The sequence below is a fragment of the Diplotaxodon limnothrissa genome, linkage group LG3 (genome assembly GCF_057381915.1).
Source record: "Diplotaxodon limnothrissa isolate DT_005_m linkage group LG3, D_limnothrissa_male_GT1.1, whole genome shotgun sequence".
Lineage (NCBI taxonomy): Eukaryota > Metazoa > Chordata > Actinopteri > Cichliformes > Cichlidae > Diplotaxodon > Diplotaxodon limnothrissa.
The window spans coordinates 4,971,242-4,993,908 of NC_140598.1; the positions used below are offsets into that span (position 1 = coordinate 4,971,242).

Here is a 22,667-nt window from a genome sequence, read left to right on the forward strand (position 1 = left end):
GGGTCACAATCAGCCAAGGTTTTGGGTGAACCCATTGTGAGATCTAGCCCCACCCTATCATGTGATTTCCTGTGATCAAATGTCCCAGGATGTGAGTGGGCGTTAAGACGTCCATGTCCCTCTTCAAACAACTTAAAGAAGTCCAGACGCTTTTCTTTCCAAGCTCCTTCAACAACATCATTCATAGAACAGCTTCCAGCTTCTTTTGCTCGGCTACAGTTTGGATGGATTTGCATTTAAAGATGCAACAAGACTAAAATGGTTAGGGTCAGGAGGTCAAAGGTCAGGGCTCCTGTGGGTCTGAGGGCGGCCTCACGCTGGAGAAGGATGAAGGAGTCTGACCTGAGCCAGTGTTTGACATGAACACATCAGCACTGCTGTCAGTGAGCCTAACGACAGCCGTTAGCATCATTTCAGTGTTTCAGTCATAAAAACACTTCCTGTCACTGTGGTGGTTACAGTGACATCATGCAGTTTGTGCTTTGACCTCCAGAGGGCGACATGATCCACTCTCAGTCTGCACTTTCATTCATGACTTCAACAGGTTGAAATGAGCTTTGAAGAAACATTCAGTGAAATAAATCTTTCATGGATTCATGTGAGCAGCAGATGAACTTTGTACCAACAACATCTTCAATAACAGAGTCTGAATGAAGCTCAGGTGTTGATGCTGCTCACTGATTGGACGCTTGCTTTCAGCTCTGCTCTCAGTCTTTACTGCACAGGTGAAGGTAGAAAGTGTGACTGGATCTATAGACTGGAAACAGAGAAACATGCTGAACATTTGAAGCTTTGCAGCAGAAATGTTCATGTTACAAATACAGCAGAGCTGATCTGGGATCAGTGTGTTCACACCTGCAGCTACAACAAGGTTTCATGTCTCCACACGTCAGCATGTGAACTTTACTCTGACTCAGTCTGAGCAGTCAGACGGCATATTTTTAAAGTTAACACATCAGCACACACAGAGCTGAGCCCCTCCCACCTGTGCTGAGTTTCAGGTGGAGCCCCGCCTCCTTCCAGGAAGCAGCTCACCTGTGTGTCCGTGTTTAGTGTCCAGGTGTGGAGTGGAGCTTGTTGTTGGTGTGTGAAGAAACTGTAAGTTTGCTTTGTTTCCTCCTTTAACAGTTTGTCTTTAGGAACTTTACTGTTTGTTCAGCTCGTGTTTGATTTCTTCACACAACAAACTGTGTGTGTTTGTATTTCCGGTCTCTCCATTAAAGTCAGTGTGTAATGTTTCCTGGCTAACATCAGCTGTGTGCAGCTTAGTTCAGCACAAATCTGCCGCTCCATAGTTCACGGTAACGGACTCACAGCTGGACCAACGAGGCCGAGTGTGTCCGCCACTCTGAGCTATGTTCGTGTTTGTGTACTTGTAGTTTGTACTTTGAGTTCAGTCAGAGCCCACAGAGGACGCAGCGTACGTGATGACGTCACAGCCCTTTACCTCCTTTACTGTCACTGTGATTAATATTTACACACGAGACACCTGCAGAGCTCTGACTCTAAGCTAGCACACAGCATGCTAACACTAAGCTAACGCTAAGCTAACGCTAAGCTAACACTAAGCTAAAGCTAGGCTAGCCAAGAAGCCAGAGTGAGGTTAAAGCTGAGTAAACACTGACCCCAGACCAGCACCGTGATAAAGTGAGCTGCTGCTGCTGAACTTGAACAGGTAACAAAGTGATGAGCAGTCAGGCTGCAGGTTTCTACCTGTTCATGTTTCTACAGTAGAATCACTTTGAAGTGTCTTTGTGCTGTTTCATCTTTGATTTGTGTTCATAAACACTCAGAGAAACATCACGTGACCTCATCAGGATCTGTGTTGGTGTGTGGGGCTGTACCTCAGCTTCATGTTGTTACATGCTCATTTGTTCATTTTAACATCAAAGTAATGTTATGAGGAGTAATGAAGTAACGTACTCCATTACTTTTAATCAAAGTGTTCTGTGTAATATGTGTAATAATGACTGTTTTGAGTAATGACCAACACTGATCACAACAAAGAGGAAATGCCTCCAACATGCACAAACATTTGAGCCACAACATGCAGTTAATGTGCACAAATGTCTTTGATATGCTGCTCAGTGATGGTGGTGACTGTCAGAGCAGAGCTACTGAGAATCAATAAGTAATATCAATGATGGGATCAGAATCACTAAATTCTTCTCATCCCTGTCAGTATCATACATGTGCTGTATAATGTGATAAATGTAGAGGTGCTGGCTGTTCTCTCACTCTGCTGTTTAGCTGTAAAGGACGCCTCCCTGCCTTTGTCTCATTCATGACCTTTAATAGTCTCTTCTAACATGCAGAGATCTGTATGATCTGTTTCATAGAGTCTAACCAGCCTGTACAGGTAACAACAACAGTCACTGCATCACTGACACACAAACGTCATCTCTGTCAATAACAACATTCATACATGGAATAAAAACACATCAGTGGATCATTGCTGGAGCTGATGTTTGTGCTCCTGGTGCAAAGGCTCTCAGTTTCCTCCTTGAAATAACATCAGTGGTGGGTCAGCGACATGCTTTCTTTCCCTCTCAGGTTTAAATATCTGGGACTCTCCACCGTTTGGTTTTAGAGCTGAAGAAGCTTCTCAGATGAAACGTCTTCCAGAAACTTAAAGACGTCTCTTTTCTCTCCAAGCTCCTTAGATCACATGACCTGGATGACTGAACCTACAGACACATTGACCTGGTTTCATGGTCACATGACGGGTCAGAGGTCAGCGACTGTAACTCAGTTCCTCCTGTTAATGTGAACTCACTGAGTGTTTGTGGTTTACCTCTCAGACTGACTGAAGATGATGATGGAGGAAGAGGAGGACAGAGCAGAGTCTGCAGGGTCCAGCTGTCCGTCTGTGAGGAGTGACCGGTCCAAACATCGACCTCCAGACTTCAGTGGTGAACCTGGAGCAACGAGGTCAGAGAGCTGAACTCACTGAGTAACAGAAATAATTCTGCACTGACATTATAATCAGTGTTGACTCTGGTTGATTGTCTGACTGTGTTTGTGAGCTGAGAGGAAATGAAAATGAGTTTGTAACAAAAATCAGTTTTGTCCAGTTTTCCTGTAAAAAGCTGAACTCTAATCTAAGAGGATGTTACTGACAGGAAACAGCTGCATTATCTGCAGTCTGTGTGATCACAGCTGCTTCAATCATGTTTGTGTCTGCAGAGGTCAGAGGTCACAGTCTGCAGGGTCCAGCTGTCCGTCTGTGAGGAGCGACTGGTCCAAAGGCGACGTTCCACTCTTCAGTGGTGAACCTGGAGCAACGAGGTCAGAGAGCTGTGATGACTCCTTTACATGTTTGTGTTTCCTGGATAAATATGACCTGAAACATCCTCAGATTGTTACAAAGATTCATTAAAAAGAAAACAATGAAAGAGAAAAGATCCAAATGTTCGACTTGGTCATTTGCTGTTTGAGGACAGTGATGCTCATATCTGTGGGGAAAGTGTGACCTGAGTGGGTTCATGTTTGTCTTTAAAGAACAGAGCTGCTCTGATTCTCTTTGTGTCTGATCTGTTAAACAGTCTGAGAGGTCACACAGAGACCCAGCAGCTAAAGCCTGGATCATACTGGCTGCTGTTACTCCATCAGGACAACACTGAACCACAGTGGTGTGGATGTAGTGGATAAATCCCACCATACTGATGCTCAGAGTTAACCACAGGGAACAAAACCAGATGTTACCTTCAGATTGTGACCTTTGGAGTGGACGATGCAGATTTCAATAGAGAATAAATGTTGTTGTTTTTCAGCTGTGAAGAAAGAATCTAATTTTCTGAACTTAAGAATTTATGATGCTGGAAACAACATGGAGACTATAACACAACATTTCCACTGTGTTCATAGAATGAATGTAAAACTGTCAGACATTCATTAAATATGCAAAATGTCTACAGAAGCATCAGAGGGTCAGACGTGAAGCACTCAGTGATTTTGATCAAATGACTCATCAGTTATTGATCTGTACTACACTGATCTACCACGTTAGTAAAGCTGGTGTTCTGGTGGTGGAGGGAGACTCGGATCATGTTCTGGTTTTGGAGCAGTGATCTGCTGATGGTTCAGTTTGATGAGCTTCTTCAAAATCATCCCTGACATCACCACTGAAAGGACGTCCATGAAAACAGACTGAAAATTACTGATATGTTCACAATCTGAGAGTTTAAAACTTGACAGACTTGATTCAGATGAAGTTATTTGAGCAGAAACTCCTGGATCTTTATCCTGTGTTGATCTAATCCTTCATGGTTCCTCCACAGAGTGGACCAGCAGAGCTCAGAGGTTCCCAGTGGTCAGTCTGCCCAGCAGCATCAAACACAGCTGGACTCCATATTTATGGTCTGTACATGTACAACAACTACTTTATTATTAATAATAATGCATTTATTTATAGGTCCCTTTCAGAACACCAAGGACTCTGTGGACTAAATGACCAAAAGAAACAAACTTTGAAATCAGACGGTGCAAATGTGATCACAGGGAAACGTTTTAAACATCGAGGCTTTAAACAGAAACCAAAGTGAAACAGTTTGTAGTCGAGATCAGTGGGAATGAAGCTGAATAACTGTTTCTTCAATAACTTTGAGCAATAAATGACAAATATGATGGAAATTAGCAGCATTAGCACTTACTAATGATGTGAGCTGACACTCGGCTGTATTGAGACGACCACATTAGGTGGTCCTCAACTGTAATGGAAACCAGTGGATCCAGTCCAGTCGTGGTGACCTGTGGTGAGTCGATCTGAGCAGCTACTAATGGAAACAGGGCCATAGATGTGTTTGTGCTTAATAACAGTGAATCACATGAGTTTTACATTACAGTTAAAATCTCATGTTGTTTGTTAAAGTGTGCAGTTCAGGGTGTGTTACTAAAACACTTTCCAAAGACCCAGCCCCCATAAAAAGCAGCCAATCAGCTTCTAAGAGTTACACACCCACACATATCTATCAGGTTAACTCTGGTCTAACACACTTGGATTTAGCTTGAAGAATGTTCCTGTACGAGGACTGAAAATGGTTTAAAAAGCAGCCAATGTCCAAAGAACAACTTTGACACACCTTCATAAAACCTGCAGAGCAAAGAAAAACCAGCTGAAAGTCTGGCTGCTCTTATGAAAAGTACAGAGAAATTATGGGTCGCTCAACACTTGTGCACAATATAAGAGTTGAAATAAATCTAAAGAATAACTCAAAATCCTACAATCATACTGAGAAAATCATCTACAGCTAACTATCCAAGTGGATTTGTTTAAGACAGCTCCATCTGCTGGTGGCCCTCTGCAGGTGCATGAAAGGGGCGTGTTTATAGTGAAAGTAGTAGAGAAAGTAAACCCCACGGGAAGGAGGAGGACTCTCAGCAGCTTCCAGCTCATATTCAGACATTTGACTTCTCACTGAAAGCAGCAGTTTGAGTGTCTGTACCTTAGTTAGAAGAGATAACATGTCAGTAGTAATTAGAGTTGATTGAGCAATGCTGTCCTTGTAATGTAGTTTATGATTTTTATGGACAAGTCCAGTTTTTCTGTAGAGCCTCTCAAGTTGGTGACAGCAGCAGTGGAAGTTCACGTGTAAACCAGAGCAGCAAATCAGGTCCAAATGTGTTGTTCACAGTGAGTGGGATCATCATTGGCTGCTATGTTAACCTCCTGCAGCAGGATGTCTTTGGTCAGAGAATGGATAGATCACGAAGTCATTGTTGGGTTTAGGGAGACAGTAGACAGTTGGAGGAGGTTCAGCCAGTTGACACACAGTAGATAAAATAACTGAAGGCAGGAGCAGACACCTGTATGACTTTCCACCTCTCACATAGATTATTGTCCCTGGGCAGCGCCACAGGGCTGGTAGATGTAAACAAAGCTGGAGGAGAGGATTTATTCATCTGAGAAAAGTCACAGAGTTGTGTCTTGATGCTCAATCATCCAGGTACGTAAATCCCAAAAAGCTTGATTCTGTTCATCTGGATGTTTTCAGTGGGAGAAACGTTTCATCATCATCAGGTGACTTCTTCAGTCTCAGCTGACTGCAGGTTTCAATCTCATAAACAGGACATTTGTATGACTGAAACCAGCCCACTGAAGGAACAATGGGCTGGGAGGTCAGTTCATTGATCATTGGTACGCATATTGTCAGGACCATTGATCAATGGTTGTTGATCAATGTTCATGAGTCCAGTTCACAGAGAGCTGGGGAATGGCTGCAATCACAGCATGTAAGATGGTGACAAATGTACCCTTAGGCCCCTCCTCCATTCAGAGATGGTCTTTCCTTTTCACATAAATGGCCTCCTTGACTCCGCCCTCAAACCAGCGTTCACATTTACTCAGGACCTTCTTGATGTGAAGTTCTTCTGCTTCGCTGGCTGCTGTGTCTGTGGGGATGGTGTTTGTTCTGTGTTGTAGTGTCCTGATGACGCCCAGTTTGTGCCCCAGTGGATGATGAGAGTCAAACCTTAAATACTGATCTGTATGTGTAAACAGAGTGAACCTTTAAGACCAGTTGTCTGTACGATCAACTCAGTCACCTGAAACATCTCCAAGTTTCTGGCTTTGATCATCAACCTGTTGGTAGTTCAGGTCTGAACACCAGTGAAATGTTTCTACCACTGAAATCGCTGCATTCATATGAACAGCATCAACGTTTTGGGATCATGGAGTTGTGGACAAAGTCTCAGTTAATCAGATAAAGTCAAACCTATAATTGGTAAAGAGTTCGCGGATGATATGCTCCTTGATGGTAAAGAAGTGGATGTTGTGTGGACTAAAGTTCAGAGTGGTGGGTCATTCATAAATATTCTGTTCCAGCTGCTGGAGGACAACATCATCACTTTTGTGAAGAACGAGCTGAAGAAGATCCAGAAGGCTCTGAATCCAAATAAGCCCCAGTGCTTGGAGTTTCAGAGGGAGGATGATGAGCAGAGGAGCAGCAGCAGAGAGGCATTTGTGAAGATCACAGTGGACTTCCTGAGGAGAATGAAGCAGGAGGAGCTGGCTGACCGTCTGCAGAGACGTAAGAGGATTTATCTAAAGATTTAAGCTGCTGGATAAATGAGACACTTGTGACACCAGTGTGTTCAGTCATTTCTCAGTGGGTCAGAAATTGTCATCAGCATTTTGTAAAATGTGATTGTTAAAGTTGTATTTTTATTATTATTATTATTCAGAACTTCCAGCTGCTGTTTGTCATCGTAACCTTAAGTCTAAGCTGAAGAAGAAGTTCCAGTGTGTGTTTGAGGGCATCGCTAAAGCAGGAAACCCAACCCTCCTGAATCAGATCTACACAGAGCTCTACATCACAGAGGGAGGGACTGCAGAGGTCAATGATGAACATGAGGTCAGACAGATTGAAACAGCATCCAGGAAACCAGACAGACCAGAAACAACCATCAGACAAGAAGACATCTTTAAAGCCTCACCTGGAAGAGATGAACCAATCAGAACAGTGCTGACAAAGGGAGTGGCTGGCATTGGGAAAACAGTCTTAACACAGAAATACAGCCTGGACTGGGCTGAAGACAAAGCCAACCAGGACATCCAGTTCATATTTCCATTCACTTTCAGAGAGCTGAATGTGCTGAAAGAGGAAAAGTTCAGCTTGGTGGGACTTGTTCATCGCTTCTTTACTGAAACCAAAGAAGCAGGAATCTGCAGCTTTGAAGACTTCCAGGTTGTGTTCATCTTTGATGGTCTGGATGAGTGTCGACTTCCTCTGGACTTCCACAAAACTACAATCCTAACTGACCCTAGAAAGTCCACCTCAGTGGATGTGCTGCTGATAAACCTCATCAGGGGGAAACTGCTTCCCTCTGCTCGCCTCTGGATAACCACACGACCTGCAGCAGCCAATCAGATCCCTCCTGACTGTGTTGGCATGGTGACAGAGGTCAGAGGGTTCACTGACCCACAGAAGGAGGAGTACTTCAGGAAGAGATTCAGAGATGAGGAGCAGGCCAGCAGGATCATCTCCCACATCAAGACATCACGAAGCCTCCACATCATGTGCCACATCCCAGTCTTCTGCTGGATCACTGCTACAGTTCTGGAGGATGTGCTGGAAACCAGAGAGGGAGGACAGCTGCCCAACACCCTGACTGAGATGTACATCCACTTCCTGGTGGTTCAGGCCAAAGTGAAGAAGGTCAAGTATGATGGAGGAGCTGAGACAGATCCACACTGGAGTCCAGAGAGCAGGAAGATGATGGAGTCTCTGGGAAAACTGGCTTTTGATCAGCTGCAGAAAGGAAACCTGATCTTCTATGAATCAGACCTGACAGAGTGTGGCATCGATATCAGAGCAGCCTCAGTGTACTCAGGAGTGTTCACACAGATCTTTAAAGAGGAGAGCGGACTGTACCAGGACAAGGTGTTCTGCTTCATCCATCTGAGTGTTCAGGAGTTTCTGGCTGCTCTTCATGTCCACCTGACCTTCATCAACTCTGGACTCAATCTGCTGGAACAACAACAAACAACCTCTACATGGTCTAAACTATTTAACAAACTAAAACTTCAATCTCTCCACCAGAGTGCTGTGAACAAGGCCTTACAGAGTCCAAATGGACACCTGGACTTGTTCCTCCGCTTCCTCCTGGGTCTTTCATTGCAGACCAATCAGACTCTCCTACGAGGTCTGCTGACACAGACAGGAAGTAGCTCACAGACCAATCAGGAAACAGTCCAGTACATCAAGAAGAAGCTCAGTGAGAATCTGTCTGCAGAGAAAAGCATCAATCTGATCCACTGTCTGAATGAACTTGATGATCGTTCTCTAGTGGAGGAGATCCAACAGTCCCTGAGATCAGGAAGTCTCTCCACAGGTAAACTGTCTCCTGCTCAGTGGTCAGCTCTGGTCTTCATCTTACTGTCATCAGAAGAAGATCTGGATGTGTTTGACCTGCAGAAATACTCTGCTTCAGAGGAGGCTCTTCTGAGGCTGCTGCCAGTGGTCAAAGCCTCCAACAAAGCTCTGTGAGTAAACATGTTGTCATCGCTTCATTGTTAAAATCATGGGAAATAAATCAGAAATGCTGAGTTCAAAGAGCACTGTAACATTTTTTTAAAATAGTAAATTAAATGATCATCAGTCACTCGGTAAATATATGGTAGTTTTAATGTTTCACTCCAGCATTTCTAAAACACACTTTGTTCTGTAACTCTTATCAAAGGACAATCCAGACCCAGCCTATAAGAACATGAGCTCTGATGCTTCAGCCCCTCTGACAGGTTTATTATCCTCAGCTTGTTCACTTGTCTCCAACTCCAGGAGTTTGGTTGTTTTATTCTAAAGCACAAACTTCACCTGCCAGACTTCACCTACATCTTTTTCTGATGTTCATAATTTAAGTTCAAGTTTGTATCTCACTTTCAGTGCACACCCTCCCTTTTTAAATATAAATCTCTGCTGTGCTGTCATGTTTTCATCCTGTATGGAGGGAGAAACTCGGTCTTCATTACTGAAATTGCCTCTAAGGTCGTGTTTCTTGTCAGTAACCATATCTAACTGTAAGGCTTCCATAACCAGTGTTATCACAGAATTACAGTGGGTTCACTCTGGGTCCTCTACAGTTTCTTCCCACTGTCCACAGACATGCAGTTAGGTTACCTGGTGATCTAAACTTCATGCAGGTGTGAGTGAGAGTGGTTGTCTGTCCCTCTGTGGGCTTAGTGGAAGAGACTGGATGGATCTCTGCTTTGTCTTTGATATATGCTGACAGCAAACATTCTCCATGAAGTCTGCATTTCAGCTCATCTCCTTTATACACACCTTTAACAGGAAGAGTTTTATACAGCTAGTGTTTAAAATCAAGTGTTATTCACAATACACAGGTAATGAGCATGATTATTGAATTACTAAAATTTTCTAAAATAATTGTTTTAGTTAATATTGTATGACAGTGTACACAGAATTATTAGCTCAGTAGGCAGAGTGGTCGCCCCATGATCATAAGGTCAGGGGTCGAATCCACCGAATAGTTACCTTGTGGTACCCCTGAGCAAGGTACCATCAAGGTACCAATCATGTGCACTGGACTGGTAGCACTCATAGTCTCATAGGTTTAAATAAATTTTTTAAAAAAAGGGTTCAACATATAAACAAATTTAATTTGATCACATATATTGTTTGTTTTTTTTGTTTTTGTTTTTTTCCTTTCTCTCACAGACTGAGCAGCTGTAACGTCTCAGAGAAAGGCTGTGAAAATCTGTTGTCAGTGGTCAGCTCCCAGTCCTGTAGTCTGAGAGTGCTGGACCTGAGTACCAACAGCCTGAAGGCTTCAGCAGTAAAGCTTCTGTCTGCTGCAGTGGAGAGTCCACATGCCAAACTGAATGTTCTGAGGTCAGATCAATTTGTATTATGTTTAGTTCTGTTTGTTTATGTGTTTGATGTTTGTTTTTGTTTATGTCTTTATCCAGTTATCCTTGTTTCATAGCATTTTTATTCATTTCAAAGTTAAACAGAAGTTTTACTAACCTGCTCAGCACAAGACAATAAGCTATTGCACCTTGATTACACTTTAACAACAATCTTTATTCATGTTTTTATCTTCAGACTTAACATCTGTGAACTCTCAGAGGAAAACTGTGAAGCTCTGTCCTCAGTCCTCAGCTCGCAGTCCTCTAGTCTGACAGAGCTGGACCTGAGTATCAGAAAGCTGCAGGATTCAGGAGTGAAGCTTCTGTCTGCTGGACTACAACGTTTAAACTGTAAACTGAATACTCTGAGGTCAGATCAGAAAACATTTAGTTTTTAGAATTATTAATTAAAGTTCATACATATGATGTTGTATCTTAGTATCTTTATGTTTTCTTTAAAAATAGAAAGTCAACATTTAATGTTGTGAAATGTATTAACAAACTCTACATGAGTACTTGTTTTATAGATTGTCTTTTATTTTTCAGACTGAGTGGCTGTAACCTGTCAGAGAGAAGCTGTGAAGCTCTGTCCTCAGTCCTCAGCTCCCAGTCCTCCAGTCTGAGAGAGCTGGACCTGAGTAACTCTGACCTGCAGGATTCAGGAGTGAAGCTTCTGTCCGCTGGACTAAAGAGTTCACAGTGTGCAGTGGAAACTCTCAGGTCAGGATTCAAACTTTTCCACAGATGATCATTTGAAATGTGATTTATATTATTGTATAAACAGGTAACTTTTACAGCTGTCAAGTGAACTTTTATTTACATTTGAGTGGATAATCGGACTCTGAATTACTAAAAGTTGTTATAGTCATGTCTTTGTTTATTTAAAAAAATACTTCATGTACTGCCTAATTTAAAGATTTAGGCTCCTTTGGGCCCATAATATATATATTTGATTTCTTTGTGAATTAAATTAGGAGGATATTGGCGACTGCTGATTGGCTCGCTGTTTGTTTTTTATTCACAGTACTTAATTTTAAAGGCTGATTTCTCAAAATGAGATGTTTATCTTTTCTTCTACAACACGTGGAGCCACCAAATCTTCTTGCTTGATTTATTCATTACAGTTTGATTTAAAGAATATTAGACTCGTAACATAATAAATATATTTATTTCACTTCTTCTTGAGAGAAAGAAAGGGATGACTGGGTGAGCTCCAGTGGTTCATCCCAGCAGAGAGAGCGGCACACTGGGCTGCAAATGATCACAGTAGTAATGGCCATAGTTTGATAAAACAGGCAGTCTTACCCTGTAGATAATACAGGGTTCTGGTGCCGATGTGGGGGAGGGGAGTCGCCCGGTACTAACTACATACTACTAACTACCTCATCCAGATGTCTTCCCTACTAAACCTGATAAGAAGTAACTGCAGTAGCCTTATAGGTCAAATCAGTTTCACCTGTTAAAGTTAGCTCCACTATTAATTAGGGGTGGGGGAAAAAATCGATACTGTGTAGTATCGTGATATTTTGTTTGCTAATAATGTATCGATACAGGGACAGCAGAAATCGATATTTTGTTACAAACAATTTTTTCTCTGAAGTCAACATGCTCTGGAGTCAGAGCATGTTGACTTCAGAGCATGTTGATCCTTTTTCTGAGCAACAATCCTGACATTCCTTCACTGTCCAAATGTGTTTAACTTTTTTTTTGGCAGCAATAAACATGACAGTTTACTTATTTTAATTTAAGACATGTTTAATTTTAATTAAGTTTGAAACTTTTTTATTTAATGTAAAATTATATATTTTTTAAATTTACTTTCAAATTCTTCAGTTGCTGAAGGGGCTGCATAGTTTTCATAAATTGCATAGTTCAGAATAGCTATAATTGTACCAGATGGTTGCATTCAGTTAAGTTGGACTAGACTGTAATACAAACCGTTCAGTTTGTCAACAATAAAACTGACTGAAATGAGAGAAAGACTGAGTGTGAGACTTTGATATTAGATAAAATGAATATTGATAAAGTTTACCTTTATGTGCAGAATTTAAATATCGCAAAATATTTTAAAAAATCGCAATAATATCGTATCGTGCGTTAAGTATTGTGATAATATCGTATCGCGAGTTGTATGGTGATTCCCACCTCTACTATTAATGGTGTCACTTGTTATTTCTGGGATGAGTTTAGTAGCCTGAACAGCTGCTTAAAGGAAAGTAATTAAATAATAAAAATAACCTAAGTCCGGGGGAACCTGCAAGAGCTGTTTGCACAAAGAATAATGCTCAGACTTTGAGGTTTTATCGTTTTACACAAGGTTTAAAAATGAATGTCCACAATTGAATTGCAGAAATTGTTATTGAGCTAATACTGATGTAGTTGTTATCTTTGGTAAGGAGAGGTTGGAGGAAGGATGAGCACAGTCAGGCCTAAAGATGCTCCTAATAATAATAATGGATTGCATTTATATAGCGCTTTTCGAGACCCTCAAAGACCCTTTACAATCCCACTACAGGGAGTGCAGAATTATTAGGAAAGTTGTATTTTTGAGGAATAATTTTATTATTGAACAACAACCATGTTCTCAATGAACCCAAAAAACTCATTAATATCAAAGCTGAATGTTTTTGGAAGTAGTTTTTAGTTTGTTTTTAGTTTTAGCTATTTTAGGGGGATATCTGTGTGTGCAGGTGACTATTACTGTGCAGAATTATTAGGCAACTTAACAAAAAACAAATATATACCCATTTCATTTATTTATTTTTACCAGTGAAACCAATATAACATCTCCACATTCACAAATATACATTTCTGACATTCAAAAACAAAACAAAAACAAATCAGCGACCAATATAGCCACCTTTCTTTGCAAGGACACTCAAAAGCCTGCCATCCATGGATTCTGTCAGTGTTTTGATCTGTTCACCATCAACATTGCGTGCAGCAGCAACCACAGCCTCCCAGACACTGTTCAGAGAGGTGTACTGTTTTCCCTCCTTGTAAATCTCACATTTGATGATGGACCACAGGTTCTCAATGGGGTTCAGATCAGGTGAACAAGGAGGCCATGTCATTAGTTTTTCTTCTTTTATACCCTTTCTTGCAGCCACGCTGTGGAGTACTTGGACGCGTGTGATGGAGCATTGTCCTGCATGAAAATCATGTTTTTCTTGAAGGATGCAGACTTCTTCCTGTACCACTGCTTGAAGAAGGTGTCTTCCAGAAACTGGCAGTAGGACTGGGAGTTGAGCTTGACTCCATCCTCAACCCGAAAAGGCCCCACAAGCTCATCTTTGATGATACCAGCCCAAACCAGTACTCCACCTCCACCTTGCTGGCGTCTGAGTGGGACTGGAGCTCTCTGCCCTTTACCAATCCAGCCACGGGCCCATCCATCTGGCCCATCAAGACTCACTCTCATTTCATCAGTCCATAAAACCTTAGAAAAACCAGTCTTGAGATATTTCTTGGCCCAGTCTTGATGTTTCAGCTTGTGTGTCTTGTTCAGTGGTGGTCGTCTTTCAGCCTTTCTTACCTTGGCCATGTCTCTGAGTATTGCACACCTTGTGCTCTTGGGCACTCCAGTGATGTTGCAGCTCCAAAATATGGCCAAACTGGTGGCAAGTGGCATCTTGGCAGCTGCACGCTTGACTTTTCTCAGTTCATGGGCAGTTATTTTGTGCCTTGGTTTTTCCACACGCTTCTTGCGACCCTGTTGACTATTTTGAATGAAACGCTTGATTGTTCGATGATCACGCTTCAGAAGCTTTGCAATTTTGAGACTGCTGCATCCCTCTGCAAGATATCTCACTGTTTTTGACTTTTCTGAGCCTGTCAAGTCCTTCTTTTGACCCATTTTGCCAAAGGAAAGGACGTTACCTAATAATTATGCACACCTGATATAGGGTGTTGATGTCATTAGACCACACCCCTTCTCATTACAGAGATGCACATCACCTAATATGCTTAATTGGTAGTAGGCTTTCGAGCCTATACAGCTTGGAGTAAGACAACATGCATGAAGAGGATGATGTGGACAAAATACTCATTTGCCTAATAATTCTGCACTCCCTGTATTCATTCACTCTCACATTCACACACTGGTGGAGGTAAGCTACAGTTGTAGTGGTAGGTTAGGTTTTGCCCAAGGACAAAATGACCAAGACAGAGAGAGCTGGCTCATCAGACAGACAAGCTCATCTTGTAACCTACTGGTTCGCTGGTCAGCACACCAGCTGACTAGCGAACCGGCTAACTAGCACACCAGCTAACTAGCACACCAGCTAAATAGCAAATCAGCTAACTAGCAGACCAGCTAACGGCAGCCACAAGCTGAAGGACGATTAAATGTAGTGGAGATATCAGAGATGACACTGGTGTGTCCGATTCACTCTTTAGCACTCTGGTCACTCCGGTGTGTCAGCCAGAACACCACTGAAGGCCAAATGATCCCAGCATGTGGAATAAAGAGCTTAAGGTTTGGTTTGAGACACTTTATTCTTTCACTGATTGATTCTTGCGGCTGTGATCATGTGTGTGGTTTCTTACAAAAAGGAAGTACACAATACAAATACATGACAAATAAGATGAATAGATAAGTTACATATCCAGTTATATGTACGTACATCAGTATAGCTAATATAGCCATATATAAGGACAAAGATCACAGCACTATAATGCAGTAATGTTAAACACAAAGGTGTATATCTACATAAATCTGTCCTATCAGTGATCAGGGTACTGTAGTATACTTCCACTACATAAACTATAGAAACTAAACGACATTAGTGTGACTTTAAGTTACCATCAGTACAGACGAACTGATGGTAGTTGTACAAAATAAAGGCATTGCAATTATTGTGAAGGGCTTCCGGTTAAACTAAGATCAGCTGATTACCTCATAACAAATTGTTTGCTATAGAACGCAGCTCCCACTCTTCATTAATATCATGTACTGTAACTCCCAAGTAACCATGGTTACCCAGCCACGCCCAGTAGTCTCCAGAGAGACCAACAGCTGGTGCACGTTGTAACGCCATGGCTTTCATAGTCTCTCCTTTTTCTACAGCTCATGTGTTCTTCTTGTGATGGTGCGTCTTGAGGGAGGCTCATACATGCCGTCATTTGTTGATCCTAAGAACGTTCCTCAGACCGACTTCTTCAACAACACTAATCGGCCTGCAGTTTGTAGCTACTCACTTCACTGTGGTGTTTGTTAGCTTGTCTTTCTTTGGTTTTATCCTGACTCCTCCCACAAGCTGATCCTACGTAGTCTGCCCAAGCCTCCCACCTCTGTTTGTTTGGGTGGTTTGTTTGCTGCCATCAACAGCGTGTAATGCATTTAAGTGATACTTCAGACATGAAGTACTGCGACAATAAAAAACTCAACTTTGCTTAAAAATAACTTTAGTTGTATCAACACTGCCCTCTGGAATAATTAGACTTTGGTGACAAACTGATGTGATCTCCATGTTTCCTTTGTTGGACTGTGGGCGAGTGTCAGAACTGAATGTACTGAGTAACATGTGGAGTTTAAATATGTGTCAGTTCCAGTTTTAGAGCTCTAAAGTGCAGCTATCATGTTAGGAATATGTTAGGAATAGACAGGAACACTGAGCACACTGAGGTCAAATCTTTATTTATCCAGTTCATCTGTAGGCTGAGCTCAGTCCATCCATTTAGTGAAATGATGTTTAAAGGTCTCCTTGTTCTGTGAGCGTGCACAGATCCTGAAGCAGAAAGCCTGGGTTAACAGAGAAATGATCATCACTGTGATGATGCTCACCATCTCTGACTGGGATTTGAGGTTTTGTCAAAGTAGCAAAGAAAGCCTGGCTATGTTGGACTGGGTGTGGAAGCAGCTCCCAGTTTGAGTTCAGGAGACAGACACCCTCTCTACTTTGACGATCAGCTTCAAACTTTCCTTTTTGATAAAACTTATAGTTAGAGCTGGATCAGGTGACCCTGAACCATCACTTAGTTATGCTGCTATAGAGATGGATAACAGATGGATTGTTGTTTTGTGTGTCTGCAGTCTGTCAGGCTGTCTGATCACAGAGGAAGGCTGTACTTCTCTGGCCTCAGCTCTGACCTCCAACCCCTCCCATCTGAGAGAGCTGGACCTGAGCTACAATCATCCAGGTCTCTCAGGAATGAAGCTTCTGTCGGCTGGACTGAAGGATCCAGGCTGGAGACTGGACACTCTCAGGTATGGAGAGAATGTCTGATATAGGAGGAAGAGCTGGAATCATTTCCTGTGTCTTTCACTCACTTCCTGTTTGTTTCCTGCAGATGAGACATGAACAATCACACATGCAGGAATATTTTCAGGGACAGACACACTAGTCTAGCTGGATAGTACATGGATATTTATGTAGGGGGTCTTCAAGGAGTCTGTTTGCAGGAACATTAATGATAACTGATAAGTCATGTTGAGAGTTTCATTAAAAGTAGACTTACAGTTAGGTAATATTTGGACAGAGACATTTTGTAACTTTAGATACAAGTATCAGCCATGTGTGTGTTTCCCATGCTGTATGTCCACAGTCACAGTGACAGTCAGTGACACTGACAGAAGGATGAAACAAGGCTGTGAATCATTTCAGTCTGTGTGTGTGACAAAGAGGCAGACAGGAGCAGCTAACATTTGGAAATGGAAGCTTACTGGAAACACTACATTCACGGCTGAATTCACAATAGATTTGTTCTCAAGTGCACATTTAGCAGCTAATGCTAATACTGTTTTCCCTTTGCTTTCTACAGCAGCTATTGCTAAGTAGGCCACTTTGCTCCGCTAAGGATTTGTGTGACCATGATGGAGACTCTGATAAGCTAATGCTGCTAAGCTAATGCTGTTTATGGGCCCTGTTAGAATCAATATTTCATTCTCATTCTGTTGTTTGAGAACAATATTAACGTTTCACATCATTATAACACAAGAGAAAAGGGTATTGGCATTAGCTACTAGTGCTTATTCACCTCAAATTACCTTTAGCTGCTAATGGCAGCCTACTTAGCATTAACTCCTCACTAATATAATGCTAATTTACATCAAATTAGCATTAACTGCTCATATTGTTATAAGGAAAGAGAAAACGGTATTAGCATTTGCTGCTAATAATTATTCACCCCTAATTAGAATAAGCCGCTAAAAGCAGCCAACTTAGCATTAATTCCTCACTTTGTTGTTACCCAACGGAAAAGAGTATTAGTATTAGCTACTATCATTTTTAATAAGTAAGAGAAAACAGTATTAGCAGTAGCGCATAATGCTAATTCACGTCAACGTAGTATTAGTTAATAATGGCAGCCTACTTAGCATTAACTGCTCACTAATATAATGCTAATTCGCATCAAATTAGCATTAGCTGCTCAAGTTGTTATAAGGAAAAAGAGAAAACGGTATTAGTATTAGCTGCTAATAATTATTCACCCCTAATTAGAGTTAGCCCCTAATGGCAGTCTACTTAGCATTAACTCCTGACATTGTTATAATGCAGGGGAAAAGAGTTACCATTATCGGATAATGCTAATTCTCATCAAATTAGCATTAGTTAATAACGGTAGACTTCATATCATTAGCTGCTGTCATTCTTACAAAGCAAACAGTATGAGCATTAGCTGTTAATCCTTTTTCATCTAAAATTAGAATTAGCCACTAATGGCGTATTGTTAAAAAGTAAGAAAAAACATTGTTAGCATAAGCGGATAATGCTAATTCATCTCAAATTAGTATTAGCTAATAATGGCACCTGCTTAGCATTAGCTGGTCACATTGTTATAAGGCAAGAAAATATGGTATTAGCATTAGCTGCCAATTTCTATTTACCTAAAATTAGCATTAGCCACTAATGGTAGCCTATAGCAAAAACTTCTTAATGCTAAATGAAGTTAATTAATGCTAAGTAGGTTTAACTGAAATTAAAGTAGTGTTAACATTAGCTGCTGATATTGTTAAAAGGTAAGATAAAACATTGCTAGCAGCAGCGGATAATGCTAACACACATAATAATTAGCATTACCTAATAATGGCAGCCTTCTTAGCATTAGCTGCTCATATTGTTATAATGCAAGGGAAAAGAGTTGGCAAAAACAGTGTTAGCATTAGTGGATAATGCTAATTCACCTAGATTAGCATTAGCTAATAATGGCTACGTACTTAGCATTACCTACTAATATTGATATAAAGCAAGAAAATATGGTATTAGCATTAGCTTCTAATGCTTTCTCATCTAAAATTAGAATTAGCCACTAATGGCATCCTATTTAGCATTAACTCTTCACATCGCAAGGGAAAAATTAGAATTCAATAAAATAAAAAAGTGTTCACATTAGCTACTTGTATTGTTAAAAAGTAAGAAAAAACATTGTTAGCATAAGGGGATAATGCTAATTCACCTCAAATTAGTATTAGCTAATAACGGCAACCTACATAGCATTAGCTGGTCACATTGTTATAAAGCAAGAAAATATGGTATTAGCATTATCTGCCAATTCCTATTCACCTAAAATTAGCATTACCTGCTAATGGCAGTCTACTTAGCATTAACTCCTCACTAATGTGATGCTAATTCACATTAAATTAGCTTTAGCATTAGCTGCTAGCATCAGCCTACCTAGCACTAGCTGCTCACATTGTTAAAAGGGAAGAGAATACGATATTAGCATTAGCTGGTAATATTTATTCACCCCTAATTAGAATTAGCCACTAATGGCAGCATACTTAGCGTTAACTCCTCACATCGTTGTAATGCAAATGAGGCTAACTTGCATTAAATTAGACTGCTGTTATTAGCTAATGCTATTTAGCAGTAGCTGCTCACATTGTTATAAAGCAAAGGAAAACGATATGAGCATTAGGTTCTAATGCGTATTTGCCTTAAATTAGACGTAGGTGCTAATGGCAGCCTACTTAGCATTAGCAGCTCAGATGTTATAATGCTAGGAAAAAGAGTGTTAGCAGTAGCTGCTCACATTGTTATAAAGCAAAGGAAAACGATATGAGCATTAGGTTCTAATGGATATTTGCCTTAAATTAGACGTAGGTGCTAATGGCAGCCTACTTAGCATTAGCAGCTCAGATGTTATAATGCTAGGAAAAAGAGTGTTAGCATTAGCCGTTCACATTGTTATAAAGTTAAGGGAAATAGTGTTAGCATTAGCTACTCACATTTTTAAAAAAAGTAAGTGTTAGCATTAGTGCATAATGCTAATTCATGTCAAATTAGCATTAGTTAATAACGGCAGCCTATTTAGCATTAGCAGATAATGTTGACCTTGGCCCACTGGAAAAGTTAAGAACTAAAGATTTAGGAGTGTTTCTCGATAGCTCTTTCTCGTTTGAGAAACAAATGAATTCTGTTATTAAAACCAGCTGTAAGGTTTATATTGTTGATTGTCATTTATGCTTAGAAATATTTACTCATATATGCTTAGAGTTGTATAATCGATTGCATGATGATAGAGGTTTGATCCTTAGTAGTCTGTAAAGACTCTGTGTGCCTTCCAGAGTGCTCTGGCATGCACACACCACTTGGGGCCATGAGAGAGGTCGTACCCTCTCTTACTGATTTATGGTGTAGGACAGGGGTCTCAAACTCAATTTAGCTGGGGGCCGCTGCAGGCAGAGTCTGGGTGAGGCTGGGCCGCATTAGGTTTTCCACAAGAAAGGCATGGTTAAAAAATTCCAATCTTCTCAAATCTCTTTATTTTTATTTTTTAACACAAAATATGAAAAATGAATAAACAAATTAAGAATTAATAAGAAAATAAATCAATCTGTAATACATAAATAAAATAATAATAAGATATTTTTAGTCAGTGAACTTGTGTGTATCTTTCAGTCTTCTATATCTGCTGTATTTAGATTGAAATGTCTGTATTAACAGTTCTATAACCTTCTTCTGAACATGAATGGAACACTGTAGAAAATGAACTGTTCTTCTGAACATGGCTTCTCTTGCCTACTCCTTGCTGCTAGAGACCTGGCAGCGTTTCCTCTCGCATAGCCGAGCCAGATTTGGCCTGAGGGAGGAAGCAGTTGCGACCCTCAGTATGTCTTGAAGATGATCATCCGTAAGTCTGGACCTGTACTTGGACTTATTGAAGTTCAAAGTGGAGAAGAGCTTTTGGCACAAGTATGTGCTACCAAAAAGGCACATGGTCCGCTTGAACATTCGGGAAAGCCGAGGGAAACTAGGGCTCAAGTCTCTCAAAGATTGTCCAAGCTTGTCTGCTTTTCCACTCACCTCCCTGAACTTTGCTTTGAGTTCAGAGTTGCACTGCAGCTCAATGAGCTCCATTTGAAGCACAGAAGGGGCATCTTGCACATCAAAGGAGAAGGGGTCCGCAAAAATGTGAAAGGTGGCTCTGTGTGTCTTGAAGTCAGCAAATCTGTGATCAAATTCCTCCTGTAGCCTCAAAATGACATCAACATACTCGTCAGCACTGAATGGTGTGCCTGCATCCATGAGTGCCTTGCATGCTGGGAAATGGCAAAGGTTTGTCTGAGAGAGCTGAGCTTTCCAGAGCGCCAGTTTTGTGGAGAATGCTCTCACGTTGTCATAGGCAGCACTGACAAGTTGCCCCTGGCCTTGTAACGTCTTGTTCAGTACATTAAGCTCATGTGTCATATCAACAAGAAAAGCTGAGTCCATGAGCCATTTGGGATCAGTTAGCACAGGAACACTAACTCCATCCTTCTCCATGAAGGCTTCACTTCTGCTCTCAACTCAAAAAGTCTCTTTAATACATTTCCCCTGCTGAGCCAACGTACCTCAGTGAAGTCGAGCACATCCCCATATTCTGACTCCATTTCCTCTAAAAAAGCACAGAACCTTCGGTGCTTTAAGCCCCTGGATCTGATTTGGTTGATGCATTTCACAACAATAGACATCACATTGTCAAACTTCAGGCATTTGCTGCAAAGGACCTGCTGATGGATGATGCAGTGCAGAGCAATGGCCTCCTCCACGCCTTCCTCTTCCAGTTTGTTTTGTGCCACCAGTCCATGTTTCCTCCCTGTCATTGATGGCGCTCCATCTGTTGTTATTCCAACAAACCTCTTCCATGGCAAACCAACATTCTCAATGGCATCACACAGCTTGTAAATATCTGCTGAGCGGTGGTCTGGCCATGCATTGGAATTACTGTGAGCAGCTCCTCCATCACTTCAAAACTGTCATCAACACCACGGACATACATTGGGAGCTGGGCAGTGTCGGTGATGTCTGTGGTCTCATCAAGAGCGACTGAGTATACACTGAAACATTTGGCTTTCTCACACAGTTGGTCATAAATGTCACTTGACAGGTCAGAAATGCGATCTGCTGCGGTGTTGGCAGAAAGGCTGATGTTGCTAAACTGACCTTTCTTTCCCGGACAGACTATATTTGCAGCCTGCAACATGCACTTTTAGACAAATGCACCTTCTGTGAATGGCTTCCCTGCTTTAGCAATCATCTCACTAACCACGTGGCTCCGACTGCTGCATTATTCTCTTTGGTTGCTTTCTTGGAGAAATCTTGCTGCCTCAGTAGATCTGTTTTAAGACTGGCAACCCGGTTCGCTCTCTCGTCTCCCTGGTATTTTGCATCCAGCTCAGCATGTCTAGTTGTGTAATGACGTTTCAAATTGTATTCCTTGTGCAGCGCAACTTTCTCTGTGCAAATAAGACAGGTCGGGGTGCCCCTGTGCTCAACAAAGAAATATTGCATTTCCCACTTTTCCTGAAATTGTCGGTGCTCATCACCAACCTTTCTCTTCACCGCAGGCTTTGAAAAAGACATGTTTGGGGCTATGTGACATTTATAATTCTACTTGGTGTCACTGTCGCATTGAAGTTTCAATCAAGCGTTTAGCCGACGGACGGGGAACGTCTCAACGCGTAGAGAACGTCATTTCTGCTTCTTTTTCTTGCAACCGTAGCACGGCGATCGGCAGATAAAAAGCCGGTAGCAGTCTCCTTTGTTTTTACGCTCGATGTTCATGTCTTTCATGACGACACGAACACCGTGGCGTTTGCAGATGGTAGAAAGTGCAGGGATAGCGAGCGCAAAAAAGGCGACTGCTCACGGCGCCGGGCTGTTGTTACAGGAGAAAGAAGCGGAAATGACACCGTGACATATAACAAATAACATCAGCTGTTTCTGATGTTAGTTGTTTTGACTGCTTTTACATTATATTGAAATATATGTAATGTTCATGTTTGCTGCAATGCAAACGCAGTGATGCAAATAAAAACATGGAGCCACAAATTACGGTGCGACCCTATAATTAGTCCGGGTTACCGGGGGCTGTTGTT

At 41.4% G+C, this 22,667-nt stretch overlaps 2 protein-coding genes across 3 annotated transcripts in view; one reads left to right on the forward strand and one right to left on the reverse strand.

Annotated features, from left to right (window-relative positions):
- The window catches only part of LOC146634309 (protein NLRC3-like), a 709,813-nt gene that overhangs the window by 683,461 nt on the left and 3,685 nt on the right, over nt 1-22,667 (forward strand). Inside the window, exons 1-9 of one of the 2 annotated variants that reach the window (XM_085376507.1) lie at nt 2,816-2,931; nt 3,187-3,288; nt 4,281-4,359; nt 6,824-7,028; nt 7,183-8,983; nt 10,176-10,349; nt 10,563-10,736; nt 10,913-11,086; nt 16,401-16,574. In XM_085376507.1, coding sequence (XP_085232633.1) covers nt 2,816-2,931; nt 3,187-3,288; nt 4,281-4,359; nt 6,824-7,028; nt 7,183-8,983; nt 10,176-10,349; nt 10,563-10,736; nt 10,913-11,086; nt 16,401-16,574 — 2,999 coding nt within the window. Of the gene's footprint in view, nt 1-2,815; nt 2,932-3,186; nt 3,289-4,280; nt 4,360-6,823; nt 7,029-7,182; nt 8,984-10,175; nt 10,350-10,562; nt 10,737-10,912; nt 11,087-16,400; nt 16,575-22,667 lie in introns of those variants that run through there. The other variant, XM_085376500.1, reaches the window with a different exon arrangement.
- LOC146634314 (NLR family CARD domain-containing protein 3-like) overlaps nt 1-22,667 on the reverse strand; it is a 494,998-nt gene that overhangs the window by 241,104 nt on the left and 231,227 nt on the right. The window lies entirely within an intron of this gene.